Consider the following 25,715-nt stretch of genomic DNA (forward strand, 5'->3'; position numbering starts at 1 on the left):
GTGAAGCATGAGGAGGTGTGATGGTGTGGGGGTGCTTTGCTGGTGACACTGTCTGTGATTTATTTAGAATTCAAGGCACACTTAACCAGCATGGCTACCACAGCATTCTGCAGTGATACGCCATCCCATCTGGCTTGCACTTCGTGGGACTATCATTTGTTTTTCAAAAGGACAATGACCCAACACACCTCCAGGCTGTGTAAGGGCTATTTGACCAAGAAGGAGAGTGATGGAGTGCTGCATCAGATTACCTGGCCTCTACTATCACCCAACCTCAACCCAATTGAGCTGGTTTGGGATGAGTTGGACCGAAGAGTGAAGGAAAAGCAGCCAACAAGTGCTCAGCATATGTTGGAACTCCTTTAAGACTGTTGGAAAAACATTCCAGGTGAAGCTGGTTGAGAGAATTCCAAGAGTGTGCAAAGCTGTCATCAAGGCAAAGGGTGGCTACTTTGAAGAATCTAAACACTTTTTCAAATGTAACACTTTTTTGGTTACTACATGATTCCATATGTTATTTCATAGTTTTGATGTCTTCACTACATAGTTTTGATGTCTTCACTAATAGTATAAATAAAGAAAAACCCTTGAATGAGCAGGTGTGTCCAAACTATGTATACACACATACATACATGTGAAGATGGCAATTGCCATAAGAACTCATGGCTAGCATGGTGGTGTTGTTATTCATACCAGGGACTTGTTGTTGCAGAACAACCAGACAAGTCAATTATGTTTGATGTTTTGGGAGTGGACAGGAGCTGAGAAACTAACCAGAAAAACACTGACTGTCACTATAGCAACAGGGATGATGGTCTGTCATCATTGAAAGGAAGGGAAGGGAAGGGTGAGACTCACTAACAAACAAACACATACACACACAAACACACACCTGTAAGACATGACAGTAGCGGCAGCTTAGCAGATAAATAGAGACGAACGCTCGATAAAGCAGCATACAGAGTGCTTTTTAGATGCTTATCTAGCACATGTGGATGTGTGAAACTTACACGGAACCCAAACCGGCTGCGTGCATGCTCCATCCTCCATCCCCCCCTCACACCAGACTTGCAGCGCGATCTGCGTAACAAATAGAACTGACTTCTATTTTAGCCCTTGGCAACGCAGATGCTTGTTGGCGCGCGCGAGCAGTGTGGGTGCAATGTTTGAATAATATAGATTTCAAAATGTATTTTGCAACACTTGTGCACGTGAACGCGAGCGGTGTAGTCGGGGTATTACTCCTCAGCCTGTAGTGTCCCCACTTGCGCCAGCAAATAGCTAGCTTTTTGCGTGGCGCCGACGGGTAAGACCTTCCAGGAGAGCGGTCACGTGTGCAGAGGTCCTGGGTTTAAGGAGGAAGTTGTACTCACTAAGCAAGCAGCGTGACGTCCTTTGCACTTATGTAACTCATTTTATTTTTTTTCCCGTGAGATGAGACTCTCGCCATGCAACGGCCTCTATTGATCATCAGCCCACAGCATGCCAAAGGGGAGAGAGAGATCATTCCACCAGACAACACAACATGGCTCAGAGACTCATTCGCAGGAGAAAGACAGGCAGATGAGAGGGAGGAATGAGCGAGCGAGAGAGAAAGGAGAAAAAGGTGAAGGACAGAGAGTGGGAAAATTGGCTGGCTTGGGGTTTGAGGAGCCTGGAGTGAACATGGGATCTTTGAACACTTGTGTTGGAATTGCTTTGGTAATGTTATGCAGTATGTATGTGTGCAGTAATACAGAAAAGCAGTAATTCAGTAAAGTACTTGATTGAATTGAGTTGTGAGTAAGGCGAAGGGGACTATTGATGGTCAAGATGTGCTCAGGTCATGATGGGGTCACGGTGTTCAGAATGTGCTCGGGGAGAGACATTACCAGTGTTAAACAGTACTATTCCAATGGGCCCTGGTCCGATCCCTCCCACACTCTAAAGGCTGCTACTGTCCACCAAATATCGTCCCGGGTTTCTGCACCATGATTCACCACTACAGAGCATTATCTTTTTATAGCTTTCCTATACTGTACATACTTTGCCATATTCCTTTGCTACATACAGTGCATTGCTCTAAAAAGAACATAAAATCCTGTATCCCCTCCCAGTAGTAAAACTAAATTAGTGAAGCTACATGGTTGAACTACCTGACGCTAATACAGTGTACCACTTCACATATGAAATATTTACAGTATAAAGTCTATTGTTCCTTTTAACATTTCTCCCCCATTACAAAGAGCGTGTGATTTAGTTGTTCAAACACACACATATGCACCCATATACATACACACCCACAGTCCCACACACACACAAATAGCGGGTATAAAATAAGCAATCGCTGGACTCTATTCTATAACAGCTTCCAAGCATTTGAATGTCAATATAATAAATCATTTATTTTCACACCTGAAGATACCTGTGCCTGTATGAACCAATGAGCACACTGTTACTGTATGAAATGTGTCCTTTTAAACTTTTGTCTACCAGAGGAAATCACTTGTAACCCTAATAAGGAAGTCATTGTGAGACAGGAAGTGACCCGCTAAGATGTCCTGAGATAATGGGGGAATCTCATTTGGATTTGCTCAACTCCTGTGTCCTCTCTCCTGCGTCCTCCCTCTCTCGCTTACTATATATGAAACAAGACTCTTTCTCCACTTGCGCAATATTAGGAAAATTATGTTTACAAGGGTGGAATCATATATGTTATATATCCATGGGTGGAATCCCCAAAATAAATGTTTGAAGTGATAAAAAACGAATTTAGATAGTTGTGCAAGACATTTTATAGATAAAAGGATAAGTAGCATATCGTTTTTTAATGTTTGCATGCTTTTCACCTTCAAGAAAACAACAGCTGATTCAAAGGGGCAGGTATTAAAATACTTTGGCGCTTGCCACCACGAGGATACTCCTGTGCTTCCTCTGCAGAAGTAGGTAATCGAGGAGGTGAGCAGGCTCCTTCGTTCGCCTATTAACGAATTGACACTCTCCTCCACCACTCGAACACTTATCGGTTTTCGGATCATGGAGAGAGGACGGAGGAGTCGAGGAGAGGACAAACTTTTACCCAAATTAGAATCTCCCGATGTCTGACAGCAAGGTCCTATCTCAGTTCAGACAGTCCAGATGAGCAATGTCCTGTCGTCATAGTAACTGCTCCATTGGAGAGTCACTTTCACATATTTTCTTCTTTTGAAAAACGATCCTTCCCCCCCTATTGTCCATAGCCATTTTCACATTTTAGAAATGTTCATAAAATCTGTGAGATCCCATTGGTTCAGCGATATGTCAGCTAGAAGATCAGTTTTCCCTATTGGATTACTGGCCCTCAGATCAGCTAGTTTTCTAAAGAAAGTCACCTGACCAGCTAACGTTTTGGCCTCCCCAGGTTAAATGTATTCATTGAGAGACAGAAGTGGAGGAAGAAATAAAAAAAATTGAGAAAGGAGGGAGAAAGGAGAGAATAGATGTGACATCAGAGCATTGCATGTTTTTACCAAACTCCTTGTTTAGAAATGGCTAGCGTTGTTTCTTTCGTTAGCATCATTAGCAGTCTTACTGTGTGGGCTCAGAAGCAAAATGGCTGAACAGCAGAACGAGTTGCTGTGAGAAACGGTGACAGTCAGTGGACTCTTGAATGTTGCTTCTCCAACTCTTAGGTCACAAATCAAAATGACAAACGCATGCTCTAGTGATGACTCGTCCTATAGTACGCTGTTGTGAGTGATGATACTAATTTCTGTGGCACAGTCAGGATTTTGACATTGGGGTTCTTCTCGGCAGCGTTGTAATGCGTCATCCTTTCACTCCAGTCTCAATGGCAGTCGCTATTACTTTGTACAGCTTCCGATCGCTGTGGCAACAGCCACAAACACTGCTGCTCATCCCCTCATTCTCAGACACAGATCTCTATGGCAGTAGCCATCACCATCTGGCTCTTGGTCTTCTCCCGGCCCGGAGAAGAGTGGTGCTGGCCAGGAGACTCCTCCTGAGGGGAATGGGTGTCAGAGAGGACACTCCTCTTCAGGGGCGCTGGGCGCAGGAGTGAGGTCGTCCCAGGGGGGGTGGAGGGCTCTGGGTGTCTGTGGGAGCGTGATGAGGAGGAAGACGAAGAGGAGTTGGAGGTACAGCTTGCGGAGCATACGCCAGACGAACTGGACCTCTCGCCTCTCTTGGCCCGGCAGGAGGCGCGGCGTCGGAGCTCGCTGACCAGTTCGTACTTGACAAAGCAGAAGACGTCCTTCACGCCGCAGCGCTTCTCTGGCTCGGCGGCGAGCAGCCGCTGGAACATGCGTAGGGCGTCATCAGTGAAGCGGCGCCACTGGGACGGGTAGGCCACCGTGGGGCACCCTGCTCGCTGCCAGCGGCGGAATTCCTCGTAGAAGGCATCGGCGGGCAGCGCTGCCTCCCAAGGGAAGTTACCCGTCAGCATGCAGAAGACGAGCACACCGAAGGCCCACACGTCTAGACTGGTGGTCACCAGGAAGCCTTCAGCACGACTGGCACGGCACACCTCTGGCGCCGTGTACGGGATGGTGCCGCTCACACGCTTCACGCGACAGCCCACGCGCCGTGTCATGCCGAAGTCAGCCAGCTTGATGCGTCTGCACTCACGGTCGAAGAGGAGCACGTTCTCGGGCTTGACGTCACGGTGCACCAGATTCTTGCTGTGCATGAAGTCCAGAGCCAGACCCAGCTGCTGCATACAGCGCTTCACCATCTCCTCCGGAAGACCAACCTACAGGGAGGAGGATAGGAAAGGAGGAAGGAGGGAAGAAAAAGAAAGGGGTGAACAGATTTGTTTTAGTGTACAGTGGAGGGGAGGAAATTAAATGAGATAGAAACAGAATAGAGGTGTAGAGGGAGTAAAGTGGGACCAAATAGGTTTTGTTAAGCATTATATTTTCACTCATATTTAACAACCTAGAGTAAGAACCTTTGAGTCAAAGGTAGCCCTCCACTGAAAAGCACTGGAATGGAAGCCTTACGGTACACACTAAAGGAGCATGCAGCTCAAATCTGAGTAGGGACTTAGACAAGGCGCCAATCCCAGAAGGGCTTGTTAAAACCACATTGCTTTGAAACACTGCGCTTGATTGGCTAAGGTGTGGGAGAACAGGGATTGGTGGGCAGATGATAAGCATGATCCAGTACAGTACCTGGGGGGGAATGATGTCGAACAGGTCTCCCGCGGGGGCGTACTCCTGTCCGAAGACGTAGCTATCCTCAGTCTCGAAGAGTACATCCAGGACTTTGATGATGAAGGGGCTGCAGCTCAGTGTGCCCGTCAGGCTGTACTCCCTCAGGAAGCTCTTCAGCTTCGTCTTGCTCTTTGTCACAAACTTCAGAGCCATTTTGGTGCCTGATATGTTCACACAGAGAAGAACAGAATGAATGAATGAATGAATGAATACTTTAATGTCCCATGGGAAAAGTTGTTTGGCAACACTTCAGAAGACAGACAGACTGTATCAAAATACTGTACAGTATCAGAGCAATATTTTAGAGTCAAGGCAAACGTATAAACTAAACTGACATTTATTAAGTGAATTTAACTAAATATGCCTGTGCAATCTGATTCTGTGTATCTGAAACCTCCTCCACTCCCCTCTCTGTACCAGCTGCCTCTGTGCTCTGAAACACACCCTCAGCTGTTGACTAAGCACACAGCTGTGCAATCAGAGCACTTAGAAAGCTCCCACTGCACTTTTACCCAGTCTAGTGCCTTCTTCACCTTAATGGCATGTAACCTTTTAATGAACTCTCAACCTAAAGAGCCTTTTCACCCTGAAGTCTTACACTATTGTGACCTTTGACCTCACAAACACCCTGTCACTGTAGTGCCCCGTTTAATTGAACTCTTGATTTAGCCTACATTCTATTGCACCATCTGGCTCTCTGGTTCTGTTGTGGTATGGCCTTGTAAACTCTATTGAAACCTTTGCTCCCAACAAAGTCCCTTCACCACACCCATGCATGCCCTCTGACTCACCCTGTGTGCGGTGTGCCACCAGGTCCACCTTGCCGTAGGTGCCCTTGCCCAGCTTGCGAATGTGCTCGTAGTGTTTGGCCACATCTGCAGCCGACAGGGAGGTTATGGCCAGAGCCTGCATGTCCTCCACAGGCACACCGCCACCACCGCAGTAGCCCACCTTGGAGGTGGGAGAGCCCCTGCCGCTGCCCACCTGGCCCGGCCCCGACGGAGACAGAGACAGGCTCGCCTTGACGCTGTGGGGCACACTGGGGACAGAAGAGAACACACAAACATAACATTATGTAACATTATGTCATGTCTGAGACAGTAAAGACTAGGAGAGTTTAATGCTAAATACAGCAAGCTTATTGGCGATCAAACACACACACGTGACAACTTTGACTTAGTGCGTGTGTATGTGTGTGTGTGTCTGTGTGTGTGTGTGTGTGTGTGTGTGTGTGTGTGTGTGTGTGTGTGTGTGTGTGTGTGTGTGTGTGTGTGTGTGTGTGTGTGTGTGTGTGTGTGTATGCGTGTTTGCCTATGTGCAAGTGAATGACTACACTGAGGTGAGAGCTATGATTCCTTATTGATGTCACATGTTAAATCCACTTGAATCAGTGTAGATGAAGGGGAGGAGACATGGATTGAGACATGGATTGTGTATGTGTGCTATTCAGAGTGTGAATGAGTAAGACAAATTATTTAAGTGCCTTTGAACAGGGTATGGTAGTAGGTGCCAGACGCACCTGTTTGAGTCTGTCAAGAATTGCAACGCTGCTGGGTTTTTCACGCTCAACAGATTTCCGTGTGTATCAAGAAAGGTCCACCACCCAAACGACATACAGCCAACTTGATACTGTAGGAAACATTGGAGTCAACATGGGGCAGCATCCCTGTGGATGCTTTCGACACCTTGTAAAATCCGAATTGAGGCTGTTCTGAGGACAAAAGGGGGTGCAGCTCAATATTGGGAAGGTGTTCCTAATGTTTTGTCCACTCAGTGCACAACCGACAGGTTCGAGTACATCTTCATTTGCATACATACAATCAATGCAGTGGCAGGGGAGTAGAAGGGGATTGGGTTGTGTGCCTGGTAGTGGAGGCTGGTGGGAGGAGCTATAGGAAGACAGGCTCTGTATAATGGCTGAAATGGAATTCATAGAATGGAATCAAACATGGTTTCTATATGTTTGATGTGTTTGATACTGTTCCATTGATTCCATTCCAGCCATTACAATGAGCCCGTCCTCCTATAGCTCCTCCCACCAGCCTCTTTTGGTGCCTGGTAAACATATTTGACATAGAGTCCCTCTGGGAAGTTAGCCATGTGTCTTAGACTGGGTCTAAGGGTTGCTGATCTTCTAGGAACTCATGCAGACAATATTGACCTTGACAGTACACGAGTTGGATGTAGGGATAGAAACAGCTGACACAGAAATGGTAAAGACAGTGGTGGATATAATATAATGATAATAATATAATCCAGATTATATTCAAGTGCCTTTTCCAATAGAAATGCATTTCCATACAATCGATAGCGTGAAGGAAGAAAAAGGAATTACTTTAGTTGTGCCCAGTAAATATATTTGGCTTGTAGTGGCTCTGGGCTAGCTGTTGGAATGTTGGTTGTCGACTCAAGTTGCTGAACCCTGAAAAAGTTGTCGCTGAGATGTTTGGTAGGACTTTGCAATAGGGCGGTCTGACCATTGGAGGACATTGTGGTCGTATAGGGCATCAACACTTCATTACACTCTTTGACACAATAGATAAGCTTATTCGGAATTCAAGGCTGACCTAAAAAACTAACAAATGTATACATCTCTACCATTGTCATTATGTGTGACTGTTTGTACGTGCTGTGTGTTTACTTGTACTGTACACACAGATAGGGTTATTGATAAGGCAAGGCTGATCTCACATGGAGATGCCGTCTATTGTGCATGAATATCAACACACACACACAAACCCCAACAGTGTGTACTTCACACAGAGATGGACCATTGGGCCTCCCGGGTGGCGCAGTGGTTAAGGGCGCTGTACTGCAGAGACTCTGGGTTCGCGCCCCGGCTCTGTCGTAACCGGCCGCGACCGGAAGGTGGCCTACCCCGGCCTCCCCTAACCCAGACGATGCTGGGCCAATTGTGCGCCGCCCTATGGGACTCCCGATCACAGCTGATTGTGATACAGTCAAGGATCAAACCAGGGTCTGCAGTGACGCCTCTCAGGAGCCATGCTGGGATTAAACAAGGCCAAATTATAAAAGTGCGCCTCGCTAAGTATCTTCCATAAGAATACTAATTTATCAGTCACGATTAGAGAGATATATAGACATACTGTAAGTCGCAGCATGTCTTCTGCCTAGGAGTGAAAACTGTACAGTGCAGTGTATATCTATGTTGCTCATTTTTTGATATCAAAAAAACTGATTTGAACAAGTTTGGTTCAATTGCCCAAATAGCCTTTGAAAGTTAGAAACAGATTGACTAGACCGGATCCCCGCTCCTGATCCATCAATCATAATGAATGTTTGTTTACTGGCTCTCCTTCAGCTCTAGCATGCTAGTTGCAGCCACCTAGGGCTCCACGGGGAACATGTAACGCTCCGCCATCAAGTCTAATCGCATTACTCAGCCTCTACTAAGACAAAAACATCCCGAACCAAAGACGCTGCTACCTCATTTCCTTTGCAGAGCATGATTAAGAGGCCCAGAATGTGATGAGGGGAAGAGATGCATCAGCTGCAGTCTAAAGTTCTAAATGGGAACCAGGAAATGGGAACCTGCAAAGTGCTTTGTGAGTGTGTTGATGGAGGGTTATGTGTGAGTCTGGGTTTGGATGAATGTGTGTGTGCATAAGTGTGTGACCGAGCTACGTTTGCATGTGTATAGGTTTTTGTGTGAGCGTCTGTCTATGTGTGTCTATGCACTCATTTGCGTATGTGTGTGTGCCCCCCGTACACACAGTCCGGCAGTGACACTATCAAAGGGCCATTGTGTTTTCTATCTCTCCCAGAGAGCAGCTGCGGCGCTGCATGAGGGAGGCAGAGTGTCTCCACCGGGTCTCTTTCCTCACGACTCAGCGTAAATGTTCAGTTAAGGCCACATGCCATACTGTGCTCCCATACTGCTGTCTGATCCCACTCTGTCTTCGGCAGCTATAAAAGAGTGGCACCGTGGATATATACGGATTTCACTGGTGTGAGATCCTTATGTCCCTTGCTTTATTGAGCCAGTGTAGATCATTAAAATAACTGAATAGAGTCTGCACACTCAAATGATCCATACACACATGTACATTTGAAGTCGGAAGTCTACATACACCTTAGCCAAATACATTTAAACTTAGTTCCACAATTTCTGACATTTAATCCAAGTAACAATTCCCTGTCTTTGGTCAGTTAGGATCACCAATTTATTTTAAGAATGTGAAATGTCAGAATAATACGAGAGAGCATGATTTATTTCAGCTTTAATTTCTTTCATCACATTCCCAGTGGGTCAGAAGTTTACATACACTCAATTAGTATTTGGTAGCATGGCCTTTAAATTGTTTGACTTGGGTATCCTTCCACAAGCTTTCCACAATAAGTTGGGTGAATTTTGGCTCATTCCTCCTGACAGAGCTGGTGTAACTGAGTCAAGTTTCAGTTCTGCCCACAAATGTTTGATAGGATGGAGGTCAGGGCTTTGTGATGGCCACTCCAATACCTTGACTTTGTTGTCCTTAAGCCATTTTGCCACAACTTTGAAAGTATGCTTGGGGTCATTGTCCATTTGGAAGACCCATTTGCGACCTAGCGTTAACTTCCTGACTGATGTATTGAGATGTTGCTTCAATATCCACATAATTTTACTCGCTTATGTTGCCATCTATTTGGTGAAGTGCACCAGTCCCTCCTGCAGCAAAGCACCCCCACAACATGATGCTGCCACCCCCATGCTTCACGATTAGGATGGTGTTTTTCGGCTTGCAAGCCTCCCCCCTTTTCCTCCAAACATAACGATGGTCATTATGGCCAAACAGTTCTATTTTTGTTTCATCAGACCAGAGGACATTTCTCCAAAGTGTACGATCTTTGTGCCCATGTGCAGTTGCAAACTGTAGTCTGGCTTTTTTATTGCGGTTTTGGAGCAGTGGCTTCTTCCTTGCTGAGCGGCCTTATAGGTTATGTCGATATATGACTCGTTTTACTGTGGATATAGATACTTTTGTGCCTGTTTCCTCCAGCATATTCACAAGGTCCTTTGCTGTTGTTCTGGGATTGATTTGCACTTTTCGCACCAAAGTACATTCATCTCTAGGAGACAGAACGCGTCTCCTTCCTGAGCGGTATGACGGCTGCGTGGTCCCATGGTGTTTATACTTGCGTACTATTGTTCGTACAGATGAACGTAGTACCTTCAGGCATTTGGAAATTGCGCCCAAGGATTAACCAGACTTTTTTTTTATTTTGATTTTCCCATGATGTCAAGCAAAGAGGCACTGAGTTTGAAGGTAGGCCTTGAAATACATCCACAGGTACACCTCCAATTGACTCAAAATATGTCAATTAGCCTATCAGAAGCTTCTAAAGCCATGACATTTTCTGGAATTTTCCAAGCTGTTTAAAGGCACAGTCAACTTAGTGTACGTAAACTTCTGACCCACTGGAATTGTGATACAGTGAATTATAAGTGAAATAATCTGTCTGTGAACAATTGTTTGAAAAATGACTTGTGTCATGCGCAAAGTAGATGTCCTAACCGACTTGCCAAAACTATAGTTTGTTAACAAGAAATTTGTGGAGTGGTTTTATTATTTTATTTATCTGTTATAAACTTGAAAAACAAGTTTTAAATGACTCCAACCTCATTGTATGTAAATTTCCGACTTCAACTGTATCGACTATGATCAAAACACTTAAATAAAGGTATGTTAGTTAAATAATACAGTATGACTGCCATTAAAATGGGTGAGCGGATTGCAGTGAGAGATCTATTCCAGTTTATCATTCCCAATTCATGTCATTCTTAGCACCTCGCAAGCCCTTAATTTGCTGCTCGCAGTGATTTTCCTATTTTCCATTCATAGTACATAACAATGATACAATTTCAATTCAATGTGTTTAATGCAGGCCTGAATCACTTCATTGAATATATCTATTGTTCCCTGGACGGCAGATAGATGGCGGTATAGCACAGCTGTTGAACAGTAAGGCCGAACTGGAACGTTTGCCAAAATAAAACGCAACTGCTCAGCTACAGGGACCGACACATATCAGTTTGCTACTAGCTAATTTTGCAGTCTGGCGACATGGATCGATTTATTGTAAAAAAGAAAACAAGTAAATCTATTGACAATGAAAATGAGGGGGAAGAGCTGGAGAACAACATGACAGCTATGAACGAACAACCACCGGAGAACCAGGAAAATGAGGAAGATGGCAGCAGGGAAATGCAGCTAGCTAACGTAGCTAACATAGCTAATGTGGCTTCGATGGCTAAGAGAAGGAAATCGACCGAAAGTTCCAAGAGAAATGGACAGACAAGTATTTTTTTTAACTGCATGATGGGACCAGCTCACTTTGTCTTATTTTCCAGAAGGCAGTCAATAGTTTTAAACGAGCAAATGTAGAGTGACATTTCCAGTCACATTATTCCCACTTTGACAAAACATATCTGCCACAAAGCAACATCAGAAACAACAAAATAGCGCAGCTCAAAGGACAGCGACAAATGATGGACAGATCTAGCACTGTTGCAGAGATTGCTTGGATATTCGTGAGAAACAAGGCCTTCACAGACGCAGAGATTGCTTGGATATTCGCGAGAAACAAGGCCTTCACAGACGCAGAGAAGGTGTTCTGGCCTCAGCCCTAATTATTGTATGCTGATTTCACAAACAATGAAGCTATTTTAAAGCAAATTAAGGGACTGCAACTCTCAGACTCGGCAATAACAAGACGGATAGAAGACATTGACGAGGACATCGGTAAGCAACTGATTACTGACATGTCCGTGGCGTTGTGTTTTAGTATTGCGCTTGACGAAGGCACTGATGTAAGTGCCCAATTATGTATTTGGGTCCGATTCCCTCAAAATGAGTCATTCAGAGAGGAACTTCTATGCCTCTTTAGGGACAAAAATGAGGAGAGGATATTCTGAAAGTCCTTGTTACATTGTTTGCTGATAATATTGACTGGTCAAATCTGGCATCTGTGTGCGCTTACGGTGCCCAAAACATGCGAGGAAAGGAGAAAGGACTCATAGGCCTGATGAGAAAGATAGAGGATATTCCCGAATTTGTTACGTTTCACTGTATCATTCATCAGGAAACACTCAAAGACTGTGACTTACAGAATGTGATGCAGCAAGTCGTGTGCGTGGGTGAACATTATTATTGCGAGGGCACTGAATCACCGGCAATTCCGCGAGTTGCCGGAGGAATACCAGACAGAATACGAAGACTTGATAATTCACAACGAGGAGAGATAGCTGTCTCGTGGCAGAGTTTTTGGAAAGATTTCTCTCCTCCTTTAAATCCGCAAATTTGTTGCAAGCAAGGGGAGAGATGAGCCAGAGCTAGATGATCCACAGTGGATATTGAAGCGTTCTTTTCTAACTGACATCACCTGCCACCTGAACACGGTGAATCTCCAGCTCCAAGGGAAAGCTACTACTCCAGGCAAAATGCTGCGTGTGGTCACAGCATTTCAAAATAAAATCACCACACTGTTTGTTTGACAGACAATTTGTTCATTTCCCAAAGCTCAGAGCAGTCACCACATCCAACCCAGACATACTGCAACATTTTAGCTATGATGTATTTGTGCGTGTGTTGGAAGAGTTGAAGCTGGAGTTTGAGTCAAGATTCAAGAATATCATGGAGTACAAGGAGTTTTTTCAACTTCATTGAGAACCCCTTTCATGTGCCAGTGTCATCTCTGACCCCAGTCATCACAGCCCTCTGTCCTGACCATGCTGGAATAGAGAGTGAGATAGTGTCATCTCTGACCCCAGTCATCACAGCCCTCTGTCCTGACCGTGCTGGAATAAAGAGTGAGATAGTGGAGCTGCAGGCACATGACACATTGCAAGGTGAACTAAGATCAGGTGTTACCCATCTCTGGAGCCTTGTGTCAGACACAGAGTATCCACTTCTGAAGCAGTGTGTGCACTTATTCATGTGAAGCAACATTTTCAACAATGAACATTGTGAAACAAAAACAGAGAAACAGACTGACCAATGCACACATGGATTGCCTCACAAGGATAACAACAACAGACTATACATTTAGAATGAATCCAGTCAAGGAGCAGAAGGGACATTTTCGCTCATCCAACTACTGAGGTAACCCTTAATATGGGTCTTATACATGTGATGTAGCCTATTTGATGTGTGTACAGTGGGGAGAACAAGTATTTGATACACTGTTGGTAGGTTTTCCTACTTACAAAGCATGTAGAGGTCTGTAATTTTAATCATAGGTACACTTCAACTGTGAGAGACGGAATCTAAAACAAAAATCCAGAAAATCACATTGTATGATTTTTAAGTAATTAATTTGCATTTTATTGCATGACATAAGTATTTGATCACCTACCAACCAGTAAGAATTCCGGCTCTCACAGACCTGTTAGTTTTTCTTTAAGAAGCCCTCCTGTTCTCCACTCATTAACTGTATTAACTGCACCTGTTTGAACTCGTTACCTGTATAAAAGACACTTGTCCACACACTCAATCAAACAGACTCCAACCTCTCCACAATGGCCAAGACCAGAGAGCTGTGTAAGGACATCAGCAATAAATTGTAGACCTGCACAAGGCTGGGATGGGCTACAGGACAATAGGCAAGCAGCTCGATGAGAAGGCAACAACTGTTGGTGCAATTATTAGAAAATGGAAGAAGTTCAAGATGACGGTCAATCACCCTCGGTCTGGGGCTCCATGCAAGATCTCACTTCGTGGGGCATCAATGATCATGAGGAAGGTGAGGGATCAGCCCAGAAGTACACGGCAGGACCTGGTCAATGACCTGAAGAGAGCTGGGCCCACAGTCTCAAAGAAAACCATTAGTAACACACTACGCCATCATGGATTAAAATCCTGAAGCGTACGCAAGGTCCCCCTGCTCAAGCCAGCGCATGTCCAGGCCCGTCTGAAGTTTGCCAATGACCATCTGGATGATCCAGAGGAGGAATGGGAGAAGGTCATGTGGTCTGATACGACAAAAATAGAGCTTTTTGGTCTAAACTCCACTCGCCGTGTTTGGAGGAAGAAGAAGGATGAGTACAACCCCAAGAACACCATCCCAACCGTGAAGCATGGAAGTGGAAACATCATTCTTTAGGGATGCTTTTCTGCAAAGGGGACAGGATGACTGCACCGTATTGAGGGGAGGATAGATGGGGCCATGTATTGTGAGATCTTGGCCAACAATCTCCTTCCCTCAGTAAGAGCATTGAAACACACAGCCAGGGCAACTAAGGAGTGGCTCCGTAAGAAGCATCTCAAGGTCCTGGAGTGGCCTAGCCAGTCTCCAGACCTGAACCCAATAGAAAATCTTTGGAGGGAGCTGAAAGTCCGTATTGCCCAGCGACAGCCCCGAAACCTGAAGGATCTGGAGAAGGTCTGTATGGAGGAGTGGGCCAAAATCCCTGCTGCAGTGTGTGCAAACCTGGTCAAGAACTACAGGAAACGTATGATCTCTGTAATTGCAAACAAAAGTTTCTGTACCAAATATTAAGTTCTGCTTTTCTGATGTAACAAATACTTACAGTGGGGCAAAAAATATTTAGCCAGCCACCAATTGTGCAAGTTCTCCCACTTAAAAAGATGAGAGGCCTGTAATTTTCATCATAGGTACACTTCAACTATGACAGATAAAATGAGGGAGAAAAAAATCCAGAAAATCACATTGTAGGATTTTTTAATGAATTTATTTGCAAATTAGGGTGGAAAATAAGTATTTGGTCACCTACAAACAAGCAAGATTTATGGCTCTCACAGACCTGTAACTTCTTCTTTAAGAGGCTCCTCTGTCCTCCACTCGTTACCTGTATTAATGGCACCTGTTTGAACTTGTTATCAGTATAAAAGACACCTGTCCACAACCTCAAACAATCACACTCCAAACTCCACTATGGCCAAGACCAAAGAGCTGTCAAAGGACACCAGAAACAAAATTGTAGACCTGCACCAGGCTGGGAAGACTGAATCTGCAATAGGTAAGCAGCTTGGTTTGAAGAAATCAACTGTGGGAGCAATTATTATTAGGAAATGGAAGACATACAAGACCACCAGAGAGCTGGGACCAAAGTAACAAAGCCTACCATCAGTAACACACTACGCCGCCAGGGACTCAAATCCTGCAGTGCCAGACGTATCCCCCTGCTTAAGCCAGTACATGTCCAGGCCCGTCTGAAGTTTGCTAGAGAGCATTTGGATGATCCAGAAGAAGATTGGGAGAATGTCATATGGTCAGATGAAACCAAAATAGAACTTTTTGGTAAAAACTCAACTTGTCGTGTTGGGAGGACAAAGAATGCTGTGTTGCATCCAAAGAACACCATACCTACTGTGAAGCATGGGGGTGGAAACATCATGCTTTGGGGATGTTTTTCTGCAAAGGGACCAGGACAACTGATCCGTGTAAAGGAAAGAATGAATGGGGCCATGTATCGTGAGATTTTGAGTGAAAACCTCCTTCCATCAGCAAGGGAATTGAAGATGAAACGTGGCTGGGTCTTACAGCATGACAATGACCCCAAACACACCGCCCGGGCAACGAAGGACTGGCTTCGTAAGAAGCATTTCAAGGTCCTGGAGTGGCCTAGCCAGTCTCCAGATCTCAACCCCATAGAAAATCTTTGGAGGGAGTTGAAAGTCCATGTTGCCCAGCAACAGCCCCAAAACATCACTGATCTAGAGGAGATCTGCATGGAGGAATGGGCCAAAATACCAGCAACAGTGTATGAAAACCTTGTGAAGACTTACAGAAACGTTTGACCTCTGTCATTGCCAACAGAGGGTACATAACAAAGTATTGAGATAAACTTTTGTTATTGACCAAATACTTATTTTCCACCATAATTTGCAAATAAATTCATTAAAAATCCTACAATGTGATTTTCTGGAGAAAATAAAATCTCATTTTGTCTGTCATAGTTGAAGTGTACCTATGATGAAAATCACAGGCCTCTCTCATCTTTTTAAGTGGGAGAACTTGCATAATTGGTGGCTGACTAAATACTTTTTTGCCACACTGTATGTCATGCAATAAAATGCAAATTACTTACTTAAAAATCATACAATGTGACAAATTAAAGATCTGTGCGGCCCTCTGAATGATTGTCTCAACCCAAAGTGGCCCCTTTACAAGAAATAGCGAGTAACACTGTTCTAGACTCTAGAGATCACCACATGCAGCCATTTGGTATTTTCTGCAATGTTTCCTTTGCTGTGAACTGAAAAATGACCTCTAGCAGCAATCAGCGCAGAGGTCGTCTACTTCGCTAACCTAACAGATAAGACATCCCCTTTAAAGCCAAGAATGCCCTAACAGACAAAAGCATACCATTTAAGGTCCAGAATAGTCCACACTAACAGACAGAAGAAACAGCGTAAACCACACACACACACCAACATTTCTGCTAAATTGCAAAAACTGTATTATTATATTAAAATGGTCTACAGTAACAGCCTGGACCTCCATATGCCCAGACACGAGATGGCTAGTGAAATAGCCAGACGACCTTTACAGAACAAACTCTTGGCTTGAGATGAGAATAGAGATGAACCCTGCGAGACTAATGCCAAAATGTTTTATTTTTTGTCTCAGTTTGATTGGCTGGGCCACTCAAGGACTTTCACATTCTTGTTCTGATGCCAATCCAGCATTGCTTTGGCTGTATGCTTGGGGGTCATTGTCCTGTTGGAACATAAATATTTTTCCCAGTCTAAGGTCGTTTGGACTCTGAAGCAGGTTCTCATCAAGGATTTCCCTGTATTTGGCATTCATTGTTCCCTCTATCCTTACCAGTCTCCCAGTCCATGCCGCTGAATAATCCCAATAGCATGATGCTGCCACCTCCATGCTTCACAGTAGGGATGGTGTTAGACGGGTGATGAGCTGTGCCTTGTTTTCTCCAGACACAGCGCTTTGCATTCAGGCCAAAATGTTCAATAGTATCATCAGACCACAGAATATGTTGTCTTATCTCAGAGTCTTTCACGTGTCTTTTTGGAAACTCCAGGCGTGCTGTCATGTGCCTTTTTCTCTGGAGTGGCTTCTGTCTGGCCACTCTCCCATAAAGCCCAGATTGTTGGAGTGCTGTAGAGACTGTTATCCTAGCCAATAAACTCTGTGGTTCTGTTAGAGTGGTCATTGGGTTCCTGGTCAACTCTCTGACCAAGGTCCTTCTTGCCCGGTTTCTCAGTTTGGGCGGGCAGCCCAAGGCAGAGTCTGCATAGTTCAATTTTTTGTTGTTGATATGATGGAGACCACGGTGCTCTTGGAAACTTTGAACACTCTAGAAATTGTTTAATAGCCGTCCCTAGATTTATGCCTCATCCCAATTATATCTTGGAGCTCTACGGAGAGTTCCTTGGACTTTATGGGGGTATATTTTCTGCTCTGACATGCACTGTCAACTGTGGGACCTTATATAGACAGGTCATGTCCAAACAATTTAATTTACCACAGGTGGACTCCAATCAAGTTGTAGTGAGTGACATCTCAAGCATGATCAAATAAATTGGATGCACCTGAGCTTAATTTGTGGTGAGTCTGAATACTTATGTAAATAAGGTATTTCTGTTTTTAATTTGTATTAAATGTGCAAACATTTCTAAAAACATGTTTTCACTTTATCATTATACGGTATTGTCTATAGATGGATGAGAAGTTTTTTTATCTATTTAATCCATTTTGAATTCAGGCTGTAACAGAACAAAGTGGGGAAGAAGTCCAAGGGTATGAATTCTTTCTGAAGGTGCTGTATGTCTCCTTTGTTCTTTACTAAACTTAGCGTTGTTTTGTGTAAAGATTGTTTGGTCTTGAATCTATAATTGATCCCTCGTGCCTCATCTCATCCTTTTCCCATATTCACTGAAATGTTCTATCTGGACAATATTGGCCTCGTGTTTGAGTGCCTATTCATCTCCATTCATCTCAACATGAGAACACATCAATAATTAGGCTCTTTTGTCTTTCATATTGGTGTTAAATTAAAGGCCCAGTGCAGTCAAAAATATGATTTCCTGTGTTTTATATATATTTCCACACTATGAGGTTGGAATAATACTGTGCAATTGTGAAAATGGATGATGCCATGTTAGTGTAAGAGCTGTTTGAAAAGACCGCCTGAATTTTAGCCTGTTTTGGCAGTACATTAGTTAATAGAACAATGGGAAAGAGAGTTTCAAACCTCTCTGCCAATAACAGCTAGTTTTTCGTTTTACCCTCCCCATGCAGACCACCCACTGGGCACAGATGTCAGTTCAACGTCTAGTTTTGATTTACATTTGGTTGAGTTGTCAACTAATGTGAATTCAATGTGAAATCAACCAAAAAAATAGCTAATTCCCTTACGTTGATGCGTTTTTGAAAATTCAATCAGTTTTCCACATCATCACCAAAGACATCATGCCCATAGGGGGCACAGGGGCACATGCCCACTCAGATTTGTCCTGTTTAAAAAATATACTTTTATTTGTATTTTGGGGTTGTTGTTTCTCTGTAATATTACTTGCCACCTAGCAATTTTATGAAGTTTCCTTTAGGTAGCCCAGATAGGTTCCCAATCTCACAACCTCATAACTAGCTACCAAGAAGCTCAAGAGGTATGCTTAGATATGCAGAAAAATACTTGTTTTTTTTGTACATGGAATTAAAAATAACGGTTTTGTCTCTAGATAGCAGGAAAAAGCTGTTTCAGATGTTTGAAAAATAATGCCCCTGGTCATCACAATGAATTTTGGGTTGAAATGACTGGAAACAATGTTGATTCAACCAGTTTTTGTCCAGTGGGCACTCCCAGACAGTCCTAGCAAAATTCTTGCTTGAGAAATTGCTCTTTATTTTTGACCATTTTAATTGAAAACAATCACAGTAAGGTACTTAATTGTTACATAGAAATCATTTGATATTGAGATAAAAACGGCTGCATTGGACCTTTAACATTGCATTTCCATGGGAACCGTTTCCCCTGATAATAGACGCAGCTTGGCAACTTCAAGTGGACATCTCTCTCTTACACTTTAATACTGCAGTAGGGATCTCATCTACACAGTAGCATCCTATACTCTGAGTCTGGCCATTTAATTAAAACTGTATGAATAACGCAATCAGAGTTAATTGTAGCCTGCGAGAAAAAAGTTCTGTGATGAATGTCATGTCATAAGCTTCAGTTGAGGCGAATCAGCCGATATAAAGAATATTTAAAAAAAGCTTTATTTAAAAGGTATTGCCTGTAAACTGGCAACTGCACTACTTTGGACAGCTCACGTTATTCAATCATAGCTGTATTAATGTCACCATTAGGTCTGCTTGTCACGCCCTGGCCATAGAGAGGCTTTTATTCTCTATTTTGGTTAGGCCAGGGTGTGACTAGGGTGGGCATTCTATGTTCATTTTCTATGTTGTTTGGCTGTGTGGTTCTCAATCAGAGGCAGCTGTCTATCGTTGTCTCTGATTGAGAACCATACTTAGGTAGCCTTTTCCCCACCAGTGTGGTGTGGGTAGTTATTTTCTGTTTAGTGTGGTTTGCACCTGACGGAGCTGTTTCGGTTGTGCTTTTGTAACTTGTTGTGTTCAGTTTAATAAATAACATGAACACGTACCACGCTGCACTTTGGTCCTCCCCTTCTTCCACCAACAGCCGTTACAGAACTACCCACCACCAAAGGACCAAGCAGCATGGTAAGGAGGAGCAGCGCTATCTGGAGAAATGGACATGGGAGGAGATACTGGAAGGCAAGGGACCCTGGGCACAGTCTGGGGAGTATTGCCGTCCACAGGAGGAACTGGTGGCAGCTAAGGCTGAGCGGCAACACTACGAGGAGTTGGCACGGCTGGCAATGAAGCCCGAGAGGCAGCACCCCAAAAAACATTTTGGGGGCTACATCTCAGCTCCCCGCATCTGCCGGGCTAGGGTGAGGATCCAGCCAGGACAGATGGTGCCAGCCCTGCTCTCCAGACCTCCAGTGAGTCTCCTCAGGCCAGGATATCCTGTGTCGGCCTGCGTGTGCCCCACATGTGCCGGGCTAAAATGACCGACCAGCCAGGACGGGTTGTGCAGGCCCATAGTTCGAGACTGCCAGTGCGCCTCCACAGCCCGGTCTATCCTGTGCCTCCTCCAAGGACCAGGCTGTCTCCGTCTCCTCACTCCAGAGCCTCCCGCCTGTCCGGCGCTGCCAGAGCCTCCCGCTGCCAGAGTCCCCGCTCCAGAGGCGCCACCTAAGTGGGTCAAGCCTAAGGTGGAGCAGGGTCCACGTCCCGCACCAGAGCCGCCGCCATAAAGAGGCGCCCGGACCCTCCCCTTTAGTCAGGCCCACCCAGACCCTCCCCTTTAGAGTCCACACCTTTTGGGGGGGGTACTGTCACGCACTGGCCATAGAGGCTTTTATTCTCTATTTTGGTTAGTCCAGGGTGTGACTAGGGTGGGCTTTCTATGTTCATTTTCTATGTTTTGGATTTCTGTGTTTGGCTGGGTGTGGTTCTCAATCAGAGGCAGCTGTCTATCGTTGTCTCTGCTTGAGAACCATACTTAGGTAGCCTTTTCCCACCAGTGTGGTGTGGGTAGTTATTTTCTGTTTAGTGTGTTTTGCACCTGACGGAGCTGTTTCAGTTCTTTTGTTACTTGTTGTTTAGTGTTCAGTTTAATAAATAACATGACCATGTACCACGCTGCGCTTTGGTCCTCACCTTCCACCAACAGCCGTTACACTACTTTAGCTGCTGTGTTAGAGGGGTCAAAAACCTTCAATGAAATGAAACACGGCCGCTCTTTACATTCCATTCTGAGGAATTGGGCTACTGATTCTAAAAAGTGGGGGCGTGGGTGTCTGACACAGCAAATCAATATGGAGAGTTTGCGCTCTTCATGGCTTCTAAAGTCCACCTCCTCAATTCCCTCTTCTCTATTCTTGAGAAATGTAAACAGGAGACTAATGAAATAAATAATTTGATTGCATAGTCTGACTCACTTCTCTCTCCCAGGCCCTACAGGACTCTACATTTTGTCTCAGCTGAAAATTCATAATCGCTCACACACGCGTGGGTAGGTTAGTTTTCTATTACAGCATATTGGATGACCATCATTCATATGACATTGGTAGGTTTAGGCTACTCACATTTGCCGTCTACCCATCATGCGGTTGCTACAACCTACAAATAAAAGTTCATAATGTAGTTGCACAGGTCGAGAGACAAATTGGAGTAATCAAGGTGAGACAGTGACGTGTTCAATACCGTCTTGCACACTCTTGCCTGTATCTAGCTGATCTGAGGGGTAATCAATAGTCCAAATAGTTGCATTCCGTTTTGCAACTAAATCGAGAGTTTCTATTGGACAAATTCAGGTAGGTTCATCCAAGTTTCGTTCCGCTTGCTTCGTTTTTAAGAAATATTTTGCAACCGAATCGGCAGAATGAATACACCCCAGATAACCCTCACTTTCATAGGATCCACATACAGCATCACTTTTCTCGTATAATTCTTTCTCACATCTACGCGCTCTCCTCCTCTCAGCTTTTCCCTTTACTTGTGGATTTCAGTGCACAACAACGAAATATAGCTAGCTCTCTCCCTCTGCATCTCCTTAATTTTGAAAGATCAACAATTTTGAGCAAATTAATTTAACTATTGTCCTCTCTCTTTGAGTCAACAACTCGCCATACTGCAGTGCTAGCTAGCTGTAGTTTATGCAGCTTATGCTTCCGGTAATAGAGTAATTCTCTGAACCTTTGATTGGGTGGACAAAATTTCAGTTCATGCTGCAAGAGCTTTGATAGGTTGGAGGACATCCTCTGGATGTAGTCATAATTACTGTGTAAGTCTATGGAAGTTGGTGAGAACCAAGAGCCTCCTAGGTTTTGTATTGAAGTCACCTACCCAGAGGAAGACGGAAAATAGCTGTCCTCCGGCTACACCATTGGTCTACCCTAGAGGGTGCTGTTGAGGCTACTGTAGACCTTCTTTGCAAAACAGTGTTTTAACCAGTTATTTGGTGACGTGAATATGTTTAGTATAGTTTCAACTTTATATTTAAAAAAATGAAATTCACTGAGTAGGATGGTCCTTCCCTTCCTTCTCTGAGGGGCCTCCACTGTCACACACACACGCACTGTATCACAGTTTGTGAGCACCGAGGACATGCTTGAGAGGAACAACAAAACACTTTATTCAATATAACCTCAATAAACAACTTGTTCAATAGGAGCGCCCTGTGAGTGTTATCTAGCTCCGTGGTCCACCACTCAGTAGTAAATAACTGAATAATCTACCTTAACAGCACGAGTGCCAGTAGAGCCAGGTAGGAGGAGAGCTAGCTACAGTAGCACTCCTCAGTGTTCCTCACACACGCCCATAACATTGGAGACTTCCTGCTGGCCGGTGATTGGACAGACCAGCAGCCGGGGCCACATCCACTCATTTTGACAAATCACCTTCACTCTGCTGATCCGGCTCTCTCTTCTCTGTCCTCCCCCCCCCCCCCCCCCCCACTGAGCCTCTGAGCCGTGCGGGTGCCACTTGACTCCCTCTCTCTTTCTCTCTCTCATGCCCGCCTCAACACCTGCTGCTTCTGCTGAGAGCTGTCAGGGACGGTCAGGGACAGTCAGGCACAGTAAGGCATCACCTCGCCACCACGCCGAGAGGGACTGGACATCACGGACCGCAGCACAGAGCGGTAACCCTACCCGAGGGTAAACACCCAGAGAGCAGTCAACTGTCCACCTATTATTGCTCTATTGTGAGCAGAGCAGCTAGATTCAAAGAAACTAGACCGTGTGCTACTGCTAACTACAATGGATTGAACTATAAGGATGTAGAGCACCATTCAACATGAAATAGCTAGTACACCATTCCACATGAAATGTCTAGTCTACATCATGCAAAAGCAATTATCAAAACAGTAGAGCCACACAAAACCACTCAACAGTCAAAAAGCTGTGCTCAGCCAGCCAATAGGAAAATATACCGTATGGCCCCACACCCTGTATGCACACTACAGTGTAGGAATGTTTCCTGTCATGACTGACACTATAGGATTGAGGACATGAAATGGGAGCGAAACACAGCAGCCTTCCCCAAGGCAGGGAGGATAATTAATCTCTTTGATATGAAATGGATGGGTAACCGTGACTCCACAGCTGTACTGACAACAACTGTAGCAGACTAGAGTCTAGAAGAGTCTACAACAGGCTGGGAGAGACACAGTTTGGCTGTATTATGATGAGGAGGATCTAAAGAGAAACTTGGCCATTGGCTGGAGGGGACCACTGTAACCAGAGAATCAGGCCTTGATGTATTACCATGACGATGGGGGGATCCTACCGCCAAACGCCAACCCTGTGGTGACATCAGGCTGGATTGATTGCTGAGGCTGCTGAGATCACTGAACCAGATGGGCTGAAATCCAATCAAGTCCAATCCTCTCACTTGTTCCTTCCCCTTTCCTCTGGCCTCATTGACTTCGGATGGAATGTCTCCGCTGTAGATGCCGCTGATCTAACATCACGCCTATCCATTCAGTTAAGCACATCAATTTACCTGCCACTGAAGCGTGTCATGATTTACCAGCCCACCAGGTCTGTCGTGTCCAACCTGCCCCCTGTCTACACGCTACACATGACACAGGCTATACAGTAGATGTACTGCTCAGTGCACTGTGTTAATTGCAAAACAGGGCAGAGTGGTGTGCATACTGTCGACAGTACAGCGTGTTCTATTACATATATGGTACGTGTGTGGTACAGTGTATGATAGGCTACCATGAATTATACAGTATGGGATTTAACCATTTTCCAGTATATAGAGTGAAACTGTACTGTGATTTATTCATATAGTACAGTAACGTACTGGCTTCACGAAGTTGTTAATGAACACTTTGCAACGCTGTTAGTGAACAATGGTCCTGTGATTGCCCTGCAAGGTCAAGGAAGTAACGCTGTTTCATCAAGCAATAAATAGTGAATAAAATGAATGTCCAATTCTTCACCGTCATCATGTTTCATTTAGAGTCCATTACACCCCAGAAGGCCTGCTGCTTTTATTGATTTTTGTTCAATACATGCCATTATCAGTGAGATATTTACGCCACTGACCAGAGTGTACATTCGCTTTATGGTGCTTCCGAGTGCCCATTGTGTTACTCTATTAGTGCATAATAGTGCTAAATAACAAATGCAAAGTGCTGGCTGGGAAAGGAAATCCTGCCTGATTTAAAATGTACATGCACTATGGAAATGTGTGGAGGAAAAGTCAATCACATCCACCTAGAGAGAGAAACACACATTCAAGTTCACCTGGAGAATATACTGAATAGCCCGTCTACCTTGAAGGTATGTCTGTGCTCATCAAATCGTTTAATTGTAAAAAAAAATTAAAACATTTAAAAAAAGACATAGGTACAATAGAGACAATTTTGAAGATGTCACCTTTTCCTCAAAGAAAACATATTGCATAGGTGAATAGTGAAGGCCTAGTGAATATGGCTCTTAAAATCTGTGAAATATTGATCACAATTTGTTGGATGAATAGTCCACAATCCACTTGCAAATAAATAAAGACCACTGAAAACCTTTAGAGACTAGGCTACACTAAAAACTATGCACATAGCCTAAAGCACAATACATAGAAACAAACAAGCAAACACAGACTGACCAATAAACAACGGTTCATTGCGTTTATGATTCAAGTTGCCATTGCATCATATTTCCCCAGATGTATGCATATGCTAATGAGGTAACTTTCACACGATCTGTGTGATAATGATGTCCGATCAGAGGTTGTAACTTAACTCACCTGCTGGCGACCTGTCTGTCTCCTCCATGGTCCTGCATTTGCGCAGCGCGAGGAGCCCCTGCGCTCTTCAACTGACCGGTTGATTCACCGGGGTTTGGTGGCAATAAACCGACGAGATCTGTTTTTTAAACTATTCTATTTGAAATGAAATGAATCATATTTCAACATCAACGAATGAGTCCATATATGAAAGTTTTATTTTTAAACTGCAGTTGTGTTTTTGTTTCAACTATGCAGGGTTCTCTTGTCTGAAAAATGAATAGCCTATAGTGTGAACTGACTTCAGGTCCGTCTTTGTGTCTTGTTTTCTCCTCTGTGTTGGTAGTAATTCTCTGTTTGGTTCCGTGCGTAAAGGCGCTCTTCTATTTAGGGTTATTCGGTGCCAATAGAGAGTTGACTCCGTTATCTTCTATGGTTTGGCGAATGGTCGGAAAGATTGCCCGTTTGCCTCTCGAAAGCGCACATCCACCCTCAACCTGCGAGGCAACTAGAGGCGGGTGTGTGTTTATCTTTCGCTCTTCTTGGGGTCTGCATGACCCAATTCAACACCACACCAAATCCATTCATTTGCAGCATACTTTTCAGCCTGCGTGGAAAATGACCCGACTCTCTATCTGCACCTATTCACCGTTTCTCCATTTGTCCTCTTTGAATCAGAGTGCTATTGTTGCTTTTCGCTCTCCTTTTCATAGCTGTTCCAATCTCTCTGCTGCTTAGCACTACCAGCCAGCTCTTTCATTGTTC

The 25,715-nt window shown here is 44.4% G+C and overlaps 1 protein-coding gene across 1 annotated transcript; it reads right to left on the reverse strand.

Moving 5' to 3' along the window:
• Positions 1-1,413: 1,413 nt before the first annotated feature.
• Positions 1,414-25,715, reverse strand: LOC139367506 (SH3 domain binding kinase 1). Its single transcript, XM_071105739.1, has 4 exons — positions 24,972-25,715; positions 5,984-6,231; positions 5,151-5,353; positions 1,414-4,729 (listed from the first exon to the last, which is right to left on the reverse strand). The coding sequence occupies exons 1-4, from the start codon at positions 25,007-25,009 to the stop codon at positions 3,887-3,889; spliced, it is 1,332 nt and encodes a 443-aa protein (XP_070961840.1). The 5' UTR covers positions 25,010-25,715; the 3' UTR covers positions 1,414-3,886.

This window comes from Oncorhynchus clarkii, chromosome 16, assembly GCF_045791955.1.
Source record: "Oncorhynchus clarkii lewisi isolate Uvic-CL-2024 chromosome 16, UVic_Ocla_1.0, whole genome shotgun sequence".
NCBI lineage: Eukaryota > Metazoa > Chordata > Actinopteri > Salmoniformes > Salmonidae > Oncorhynchus > Oncorhynchus clarkii.

What these genes read in the sequence shown, in the direction of transcription:
- LOC139367506 (XM_071105739.1), bottom strand. Translation starts at nt 25,009, where the DNA reads ATGCAGGACCATGGAGGAGACAGACAGGTCGCCAGCAG. An exon ending in GACAGACAGGTCGCCAGCAG is followed by an intron (nt 6,232 to 24,971) that starts GTGAGTTAAGTT and finishes TTCTGTCCCCAG; the next exon opens with TGTGCCCCACAGCGTCAAGG. An exon ending in GGTGGCACACCGCACACAGG is followed by an intron (nt 5,354 to 5,983) that starts GTGAGTCAGAGG and finishes TGAACATATCAG; the next exon opens with GCACCAAAATGGCTCTGAAG.